Source organism: Colobus angolensis, unplaced genomic scaffold (assembly GCF_000951035.1).
Source record: "Colobus angolensis palliatus isolate OR3802 unplaced genomic scaffold, Cang.pa_1.0 Scaffold306, whole genome shotgun sequence".
Lineage (NCBI taxonomy): Eukaryota > Metazoa > Chordata > Mammalia > Primates > Cercopithecidae > Colobus > Colobus angolensis.
This window is the reverse complement of record NW_012116333.1, coordinates 2890926-2902093: the sequence shown is the minus strand read 5'-3', so window position 1 is coordinate 2902093 and position 11168 is coordinate 2890926. Positions and strand designations below refer to the sequence as shown.

Sequence of the window (11168 nt, the reverse complement as noted above, 5' to 3'; positions counted from 1 at the left end):
TAATATCACTGTTTTTTATGCATTACAGTTGATCTTGCCACTATAATATAAATCATTTGTGTCATAATGAAATGAAGATGCTAACTTGGAAAACAGCAGCCAAATGACTTCAACTGTTTTGAAGAATATTCCATGGCCATCACCCCAGGATTTTGGTGGCTGGCTTTCTTAGCTGGCTGCCTAAATGTTCTTTGTTGATGACACTGCTTTTCTATTTCTGGTTAGTTTTTTTTAATTTATTATCAGAACTCAAGAAGATATATTGTTTGTCCCTTTTTAGTGAATTAATACTTGGAAACTTGAATTTATATAGTTGGAAGATTATTACTTGATCTTTTGAGAAATCAGTCTGCTCTAATTATAAAATATTTAAGAACTACATTGAAACCTACATAACGAAAAGGCTTATAAATTTTTTTTCCTTTTAGAGAGTCTGTAGAGAATGCCAAATGAGGGAATCCCCCACTCAAGTCAAACTCAGGAGCAAGACTATTTACAGAGTCAACCTGTCAGTAATAATGAAGAAATGGCAATCAAGCAAGAAAGTGGTGGTGATGGGGAGGTGGAGGAATACCTTCCCTTTAGTTCCGTGGGTGACGGACTGTCCACCTCTGCCGAGGGGTGTGCATCAGCAGCTCTGAGGAGAGGGCCAGCCCTGCTGCACATCAGCCGACGTCAGATCCAGGCAGTGGAGCCTAGTGCCCAGGCCCTTGAGCTGCAGGGTTTGGGTGTGGACGTCTATGACCAGGATGTGCTGGAACAGGGTATGCTTCGGCAGGTGGACAATGCCATCCATGAGGCCAGCCGTGCCTCCCAGCTCGCTGACGTGGAGAAGGAGTATCGGTCGGTCCTGGATGACCTCACGTGAGTGCAGCCCATCTTCTTCCTTTAAAAGTTGTAGTTAAGCATGATGGGGATATTCAGGTAATGGAGAGCTCTAGTATTCCAGAAGTTTAGGAGATGTGTAGAGTCTTTTATTTGGAGGACAGAGTCAGTAAGGGCAATCCTCAGCCTCGTCTTTGAGCCCCAGCCCTTCCCCTCAGGAGTGGCATTGTACATGGTAGTTAGAGTCTCCGTCCAGCTCATGAAAGCCAGTTGCATGCATAATGTCCAGAGGAGAAGGGCTGTTTACCAGCATGTACACAAAGTGATCTCAGGAGAAGTGCACCTAAAATTCGGGTGTTTCCTATTCGAGATGCCAGGAATACATTCCACCACCTTCACATTTTTCTCTGTGCAGTAGTTTCTTTCTAGCTTGCTGTCCCCAAACTTAGTGTTCAGTCCTTGGGCAATTTTTCAGATTTGCATTTCTAGAAATAATGAGAAAGACTCCCTGGTTTTCTTTTCTTTCATCCTCATTTTGACTCCAGGAATGGAGATTTTATTTGTGTTTTAGAGAGGGAGAAGACTTGAGCTGTTTTGAACATAGCACATTAATGGGGAAGAAGGGGAAGCTGTGGACCTGAGCCAGGGTAGGAGGTGAGGACAGGAGAGGGGAAGTGGGAGGTGTTGAGCTCACTTATTACTGCTTGGCCCCCTTTTGGGCAGTGTTCTGGGCAGTGTCAGGTAAGCAAGAAAGAAGGCGAGGGCTGAACTGGATGGAGGATGGAGCAGTGTCACAGAGGATAGCTGGGGAGGGTGGAGTGTGGAGCTGTCATGAATGTGGCTGTTGGTACTTCAAAGACAAGTTTTCTGCTCCATTTCCTGGTGTGTTCTTTTGGTCTCCTCAGGAGCAGGTGCTCATTCATGGTTATAGTCTTGAGTGTTGAGGACCTCAACTCTTTATAATGACACTTTTACATTTGATCTTGGAAATGTGTCCTCTTTCTACAGAGGTGACAGAGGAAAGTTGTGGGGTCTCCATGCAGAGTGATGCTAGATAGCTGGTGGCATGTGGTATCTCAGCCAGTAATATGCGTTGTTTATCCTGTAATCCACAGAGGATACAAACAGCAAATAACACAAGCATCAAGAAGATTGAATTTGTGTTTTGAAAATTGGAAGCTACAATTCTATGGTGTCTATTTTAGGAGTAATTTATTTTAAATTGATTTGTTTTCTTTGCACCACAAAGTTTAATGATATAGTAAGTGAATCTTCCATTTATGCAGAAGAAAAATATTGTTGCAGATGTGTGATTTATATAAGAAAATGTTTAAGCATTTTTAGGATGCTTCCAAACGTTGGCTTCCATAACAGGTTTAAAAAACCCATGTATGCATTTTTTCATGTAAAAGGACAACTTTTTGCACATTGTTCTAGCATAGTGTCTTGAATAAAGTAGGCACTTAAGTAGTGCTTGTAGAATGAATAAAGCAGCTTACAAATGGGAATGAGCTGATCTAAATCCACTAGATAAAAGAAAACACTAGCAGTCGTCTTAAACCTCTAATGATCCTACAAGTTTTATTTGTGGCCAATAAGGGTATGTATTCTGGTTTAGTTTCTTTTATCTTTTAGTTAATAAGAAGTAAAAGGGATGTGTTTTTAGCATTTTTCTCTTTATATTACGCTATAAAAATGTTACCAGAGTGGAAAATAGACAATTTATCTTATTTTTCAGGTCATGTACGACATCACTAAGGCAAATCAATAAAATTATTGAACAGCTTAGCCCTCAAGCTGCCACCAGCAGAGACATCAACAGGAAACTAGATTCTGTAAAACGACAGAAGTATAATAAGGTGATTCAGAATAACGTATTCGGTATTGCATTTTTGAAAAAGTCATCATTTAGGCCCACTTAATTTAGAAAGTATTTTAAAAAGCACTTATAAGATGTGAAGCAAATACTTATAATTACAGTAGAGAAATTTTGGGTTTCTTTTTTATGTTTAATCTTTCTGCTGTTTCCCTTTGACATCCCATTCTATTGCATTTAAAAAAACACAGATACATATACACACACATCCATCCATACACACATCCATACGTATATAGTTGCTCCTTGATTTACGGCGGGGTTACATTCCAACAAACCCATCGTAAATTGAAAATATTGTTAGTCAAAAATGCATTTAATACCCTGAAAAACCTATCTTAAAGTCAAAATATTGTAAGTCAAACCGTAGTTAAGTCCAGAGCCTCCTCAGTTTATAATGGGGTTATGCCCTGATAAACCCATCACAAAGTTGAAAAATTGCAAGTCAGAACTTGGTAAGTTGGAGACCATCTGTGTATTTGAGAAAAGTTCCTTTTTGGTGTTGCTTGCCTCACTTGGGTGCACTTCCCTAGTCTTCCTGCATCACCATTTCTTTGGCCTGGCTTAGGGTCACACTGACCTCAGTCTCCTGGTCTTGTGTGAATTCTTTTCTGCTTCAACCTTGCTTCCTCTGATTGTCTCCACTCTGTTTCCTGGCAGTGCAGCCGTTGACCCTCACACACCTTTGCTCACTGTTGCAAGAACCTGGCCCTTCTTCCCACCTTGGGTGGTATAGTCAGCACCCAGCCACACTGGAGCTGTACTTAGCTTTGGAAAACTTAAGGGTAGGGAATATTTGTTACTTAGGATATTATTTTTATGAAGTTTGAAGCTTTTTTTAAGGATTTATGTACAGCTTTGTGAGGTTTGAAACATTTTTTAGGATTTCTGTACCCCTTTGTGAAAATACATTGTAATAGATGGGAATGACTAGTTGTAACCATTTCAGTTCTACCATCCCAAATGACTAACAGATGTCCTTGTGCTTACAGTTGATTCACTGCAGTGAGTAGAGTCCTTGCATCTTTTCTTTAAGCTCTCCATGGGCAGGGCTGTGCATAGACTCAGTTCACGTGGCCCTCCTTTTATTATACTTTCCACTCACCAGTCTGTTATCTGCACCACCCCATCTTCTCTCACTTGCTTCCAGAATACAAGCCCAAAGGTCAAAGCTAGCAGTTGCCCAAGGCAAGTGGCTCCTCCCAAATCAGAGAGGGGATATCTAGTCACTCGTGGGAGCATGTGAAATTGATGTGCACAGATATCTTCTTGGGCTTCTGGTGGGCTGGGATTTCAAGGGTGTAGAGCATCAAGCTTGAGACCACTTTGGGTCCTAGTCTAACTTAATTATGCATTCTTGTCTTTAGCAGCTCTTTGATGGTTAGGTAGACTATTCAGAGGGAAAGTGCTTTAAACAGGATGTTGCTGAGAGAAAGACTGAGAAAAAACAAATTGCAAGTCATTGCAGTGTGGCATTTATGTTCAGGATTTCCCCTAGTCCCACACTCATATTTGAAGTTGAAACATTCTTGACTTTGGGAAGATGAACCAGGTACCACAGGCTCCGTTCATTGGGCCTTCCCAATGAAGCCCAAGGGCACATATCTGAGTTGTAGTGATGTGGAAGGAAACAAGACAAAGAGGAGTCTGGAGTGGCCAGGGTGAAGAGGCATGGCAAAATATATTTTTTTCTTAAGGCTTTTTGATTAGGTAGAGTACTAAAAGGACAGTCATAAATATGGTAGGTTATCAAAGGAGACTAGCTTTTTCAACTGAACATTTGCGTTTTTATTCCTTATCTTATGGCCTATTGACTTCCATAGCCCATTGGCCCCGAAGATCAGAAACACAGAGTAGTTTAGGGTTTTGCCCAGTGTGTAAGGGGGAAACCAAGTAGAACAAGTCCACCTTTCAGGTCAGTGTCCATGTATTTAAGGGCTCGGGCACATAGAAGGCTGTCTGCCACCCTCAGGAGAGCATGGTGGTGCAGGCATGCCTGTCTGCTGGGAGTATTCATGGCCCCTTTACTCCTAGAAAAGTGGTAGTTGCTCATATGGGGCTCTCTAGTAATAGTAATGTATGGAATTTTTATATAATGTAATGTATATTTTGTTTTTATTTTACTTTAGATTAAAGTTTAAAATTTCATAATGCTGTCTTTTGTACTTAACAATAAATCACTTCATTGCTGTTTTCTGTCTTTGATATTTACCATTCAAGGAACAACAGCTAAAAAAGATCACTGCAAAACAAAAGCATCTCCAGGCCATCCTTGGAGGAGCAGAGGTGAAAATTGAACTAGATCACGCCAGTCTAGAGGAAGATGCAGGTGAGGATGCTGGGAGCAGTTTCTCTGTGTTCTTGAATTGATGCCTGATGCCTGTAGTCAGTGGAGAGTGTCTCTTTAGTCTTTGCCTGGGTTTTGAGAAAAATCCATTTCTTTGCTTTAGTGTCAAAACAGATTTAGGAAAATTTTATTCTTTACACCTGCAGAACCAAATCCCTCTTAAAGAGAATTAAAGTCAACTTTTAACTCAGTTCATTGGAGGCTACTGATACACATTTATTATTACATTTAATACATTGGAAATCTTAAACATTCTTATATTGTTAATTTGATAAAGACAACTAGCATCATGATTAAATTACATGTTGGAAGCCCAACATCATCAATTCCCATTTGTAGAATGGCTCTCACATGTCTACAAGGAGCGTATTTGGCAGGCTTTCCAAGCATCAGTTTAAGAAAAGTCATCTTCATTCAGGTTATACTGTGGCCAGTGTTTCATTTACATTACTGTCTTGGATGGTCGTCTTTTGGAAAACCTTTTGGGAAAATTCATAAGCTCTGGAACTAAATTATCTTTGCAGTCATTGTGTGTGTGCGTGTGTGTACAGATTGTTGGTGGCTGCTTAGGCATTGACTATTTGAAATACAGATTAAAGCTGCTTAACATTAAATTCTCTAAGCAACTATTTTCTACTAGCTTTAGAAGTTTATTCAGTAAGATGAGAATTGTTACGAAGAATTAATTGAGGCAATAGAAAAATATAAATACATATATATATTTTTGAGACAGAGTTTTGCTCTTGTTGCCCAAGTTGGAGTGCAGTGGCACCATCTCAGCTCACTGCAACCTCTGCCTCCCGGGTTCAAGTGATTCTCTTGCCTCAGCCTCCCAAGTAGCTGGGATTTAGGGTGCACACCACCATGCCTGGCTAATTTTTTGTATTTTTAGTAGAAACAGGGTTTCACCACGTTAGCTAGGCTGGTCTCGAACTCCTGACGTCAGGTAATCTGCCCACCTTGGCCTCCCAAAGTGCTGGGATTATAGGTGTGAACCACTGCACCCAGCCCAAAAATACGTGGTTTTAAAGTTCAGACTCTCAGAATTCATTAGGCCTATGACCAGTGCTTTTAACTGCTTGGTACTGTGTTTCTCATTGGTAACAGATGTTTGTTCCTGTCTGGCTGTCTCAGATCTGCTGTTGTCTTTCACCTCCTACTGTGACTTTGGTAGTAGGGTTAATAGCTACCTCTCAGGGTTAATAGCTACTACTTTGGTAGTAGGGTTAATAGCTACGTTGTCTAGAGTTATTAGCTACCTCCTCAAATCCAAGAGCCCCTTTTTATCCTTGTTCCACTCTGCCTGTCTACAGCAGCTGACACTTCTATTCCTTCTGGGATCCCTACTTCTCTACTGGTTTTCTTTTTGGCCCTCTGACTACTTCTGCATAGTTATTTCTGGCATTATCTTAAATGTTGATGTTTCTCAGGATTTCTCTGAGCCCTCTTCTTGTTCTGCTGCCTTTCCCTGGTCATCTATTCCCCATGGCTTTTGCAGCCACCTAGGTTCTGCTAGTACCTTATACAGATCTGTAGACATCTGGCTTTGCTCTTTTTTTGAGCTCCTGGTTCCATCTCTCCATCTGGACACTAGCCAACACTTGAGACTTGAGGCAAAATACTCAGTGTAAAAGAAAAGATTTGTTAAATGAACTGTATATAAAACCAAGAACTTCTGTTCATCAGAAGATAGCATTAAGAGAGTGTAAGGGCAAGATACTGAGCTAGAGAAGATAATTTGCAATACATGTGTGAATCAAAGGACTCAAATCTAGGATGTATAAAGAACTAGCAATCATTTAAAAAAAATAGACAAAGAAAAATGGGAAAAAGACTGGAACACTTTCTACACAAAAAAGGCTGTCCAAAAGATAAATTCATGAAAGGCATCTATTTTGTTAGTCATCAAGGAAATGTAAATTATAGCCATAATGTGGTACCACTACACATCTACCAAAATAGCTAACATGGAATGGCAAGAATATGCACCAGCTGGAACTGTCTGACGCAGTTGATGGGACTTTGGAAGGTAACACTTTGGAAAACTGACAGTGTCTACTAAAGCTTAGCATACCCAGATAATTATATATACACATTCATATACATGTGTATATATATGTATATACGTATATATACACACACATATGCATATATACATGTATATGTACATACGTGTATATATATACACGTGTGTGTGTGTATATATATATGTTACCGAAAGATGTACATCAGAATATTCGTAACATTATTCCTAGTAGCCAAAACCTGGAAGCCACTCAAATGTGCATTAACAGTGAGAGTTAACAAACTACAGCTACATTCAACAGTAAGGATGCAGCTCAAAAGCATAATGTTGCGTGAAAGAAGGTGGACACGGGACAAACATTATATAGCATTCAGAGACAGGCGCAACTTGTCTGTACATTACGAGTCCAGGTCCATCATTATCTTGGGGGGCGTAGAGCCTGGGAGGTAGCCTGAAGGGCTCATCTGGTGGTGCTAGTAATTTCTGTTATATGGGTGCTTGTTTATGAGTACGTATTTTCTGAATATTCACTGAGTTCTACACTTAATGATTTGTGCACTTTCAGATGTATGTTTTGTTTCAGTGCAAGTTTAATGAAAAACTGGGTATTATTGGCCTGCAAGAGTCATAGATTTTAGAATATGGATTCCTTTCTATTAAGCCTTAGGTCTTTTGGTATTTTGATTATGTGGTTAATTTTGCCAGAAATGAATTTCAACTAATGAAAGAGGGTTACTTTCTGGGTGACTTTATGCTTATGGTGTAACTTCCAATTTTAGTTCATGTCTTCAAGTCAGTTAACTTCACATATCTAACACAGTGCTGCTATCCAATAGACCTTTTTGTAGTGATGAAAATGTTCTCTGTGTTGCCCATTATAGTAGCCGTTAGTCGTGTAGCTTTTGAGCACTTGAAAAAGGGCAAGTGCAACTGTGGAACTGAGTTTTTAACTTAATGTAATTTAAATTTAAATAGTTATAGGTGACTGGTAACTGCCATGCTGGGCAGCGTAGAGCTGACATTTATGTTTTTCCTATTTAGATACATGGTGATCCCTGAGATGCCTGTTTCCGGTTTTACTGTCTCTTGAATTTAAGTCCATCTGAATGCTTGTTTTAGCAATGATGTGAGAACTTCAGAGCTTGCTTCCTCATGGACTATTCCTTGGCCGATAAGGAAACACAGCTAAATATGACTATTTATAACTGTATTTATAGAGTAATCAGTCTATCTTTGGATGGCAGAGAGTATATTTATAGTGAAATATTGTGGAGAAAAGTTACTGAGAAGTCATCTTTTTGAACAGGAATATATTAAATATAGCGTGATGCTATAATAAATTTTATTCTATCTTTCATATGTAACAAGCTTTAGTACATGGATGATTCTTTTTTTATATGAGTTACTTGTAGCTGCCTAATATTTCTTGAAAGAGTGAGCATTTCTTTTGTGCCCTTGAAAAGTTTCATGCTAGTGCAAAACGTGTTGCTATTGTTCTTTCAGAACCGGGGCCATCCTGTCTTGGCAGCATGCTCATGCCTGTCCAGGAGACTGCCTGGGAAGAGCTCATCCGCACTGGCCAGATGACACCTTTTGGTACCAAGATCCCTCAGAAACAGGAGAAAAAGCCCAGAAAAATCATGCTCAATGAAGCATCAGGCTTCGAAAAGTATTTGGCAGATCAAGCAAAACTGTCTTTTGAAAGGAAGAAGCAAGCTACTTGTAATAAAAGACCAGCTAGAAAAGCTCCAGCCTCAGTCACGCCTCCGGCCCCAACGCAAAGTAAAAGCAAACCAAACAAGAAAGCCAAAGTTCTGTCCAAAAAAGAGGAGCGTTTGAAAAAGCACATCAAGAAACTCCAGAAGAGGGCTTTGCAGTTCCAGGGGAAAGTGGGATTGCCAAAGGCAAGGAGACCCTGGGAGTTAGACATGAGGCCAGAGGCAGAGGGAGACTCTGAGGGTGAAGAGTCTGAGTATTTCCCCACAGAGGAGGAGGAGGAGGAGGAAGATGACGAGGTGGAGGGGGTGCAGGCGGACCTGTCTGGAGACAGTACTGACTATGAGCTGAAGCCTCTGCCCAAGGGCCGGAAACGGCAGAAGAAAGTCCCAGTGCAGGAGATTGACGACGACTTTTTCCCAAGTTCTGGGGAAGAAGCTGAAGCTTCTCCTATAGGAGAAGGAGGAGGAGGAGGTCGGAAAGTAGGAAGATACCAAGATGATGGAGATGAAGATTATTATAAGCAGCGGTTAAGGTCGGTCTGTGAGGATTATAAATATATTGTACTGTTTGCTTTATCTTAGGTGACAGGTTTATTAATACGTAAACATTCTAGATCCAGCTTAATATATTAAACCCCCGATTATGCAGAGGTTGGATTTCTGCAGCCTTAACCTGCTAGAAGCATGGGACCCCTGAGTCCTTAATGGTGCTGGCCCCAAATGCTTGTACTTCTAGGTCTTTATTTGGATTTGGAGGCAAGTCTAAGATGAAAAACTTAAGGGAAGCCTGGGGCAAGAGGCATACAGAGGGCTGAGTGTGAGCTGTGTCGCCTTTATATCTACAGTCACCCTAGAATGAGTGTCAGGAAAAAGAAAAGGGTGAATTATGTCATGCATACTGGATAGGGGTTTCTGTTTTCCCTTTTGAAGCAGGAAAGTGATTTTAGAGAACTTTTCTTCAAAAACAAGCTGAAACAAGCTTTGGCATAGAAAGAATAAGCTTGCTTTTGTAAATCCTTCCTTTGTCTTGAGAAGATAGTCACCTGTGTAATTATAAACTACCATCATGCAAAAAGTATACTTTGTATGCACAGCATAACTTTCTTTTCACTGTTTTTTATGTTAGAGACTGACTTTGGCTTTTAGCTCCATGACATTGTCACTGTATAAAGCAAGCACCATAAAAGGGAAGGTGAACATGTGAAACATGAAGTCTGAATTGCATATTGCCATGCATTTTCTGTGAGCCAGGAAAAATAATCGGCATTGCAGGCCTCCCCACGGTGGCCCACTGAGCGCTGTGGTACTGCTGCACATTTCAAGTCTCCTTGACTTAGAGCTCACTTAGCTCTAAGGAATTCAAAGGGAACAAGGAACCTTATTACTTTTAAAATACTTGATAGTGGGATGACTTTTTCCCAATCCTCAACAGTTTTTTCTTATTTCTCAAGGTGAAGAGACCTAGTTTGTTATATTTATTGGCCTTTGTGAGTGAAGGTTGACCTGGTGTTTTTTCTTGTTACTTAGAACTGCTCATTAACCCCTGTCCAGACACTACAGACACCATAACCTTTCCAAAATAGATGCGTCAGAATTCTTTTAAACAGTAATTTGAGGACCTGTGACTTAAATCCTGTTCTTTAGAGTTGTGGCACCCACATTCTAGTAGCACCTTATGTAGTAATGCACAGATGAGGGCTGGCTTATATTTGTCATCCCTCAGTGCAGCTTTTATTTCTGTGCACGTTTATTACCTGTAAAGTTGTTTGAGGAATGTTGCCCAGTACTCTTGAACAGTGAGCAGTGTCAGGCTTTTTCTTAACTACTGCAAGGAATTAATAAAAGTGTTAATCTCAACGTATTGATTATAAATGGAGCAATATATATTTTTCCAATTAAATTGGGTCAATATTAAATATGTTTAAAATATATCAGTATTTTGATCAAGAACAATTTATTTTGACTGAATTTTAAATGTGGGTTTAGTTTAATTTCATGGCAATAAGTTTTTCTTAATAATGTTAAGATTGTAAAACCATTTATTATTTCCAGAGCCAATATTTTGCTAAAGCTACAGTAAAATCTCAAATGAATTTCAGAAGTATCAATAACTCTTAATTGCCACCAAAATACGATAGCTCTTAATGTTTTATAGCTACAGTTATTAAGGCTGTTAAACTGCAGATATCCACATTGAAATATTTGTATTACGTCTCCTTTGGTGCTGTCTGGATTGGGGGATGTTAAAGGAAAATAAAATGCTCAGGATTGAGAAGCGTATTAGAACTGCCAGTCTCTCTATATTTTGTTACTCATTGCTGATCTTTGTAGACTGATTGAAATGGTAATGCTATTCCCTGGAGAAACAAAAAGACC

At 39.8% G+C, this 11168-nt stretch overlaps 1 protein-coding gene across 2 annotated transcripts in view; it reads left to right on the top strand.

Moving 5' to 3' along the window:
* Positions 1-430: 430 nt before the first annotated feature.
* LOC105517716 (DNA excision repair protein ERCC-6) overlaps positions 431-11168 on the top strand; it is a 75649-nt gene continuing 64911 nt past the window's right edge. For both annotated transcript variants that reach the window (XM_011950365.1, XM_011950366.1), the window contains exons 1-4: positions 431-864; positions 2564-2684; positions 4922-5030; positions 8578-9325. In XM_011950365.1, the coding sequence (XP_011805755.1) occupies positions 443-864; positions 2564-2684; positions 4922-5030; positions 8578-9325 (1400 nt within the window). In that variant the 5' untranslated portion in view covers positions 431-442. The remainder of the gene's footprint in view (positions 865-2563; positions 2685-4921; positions 5031-8577; positions 9326-11168) is intronic.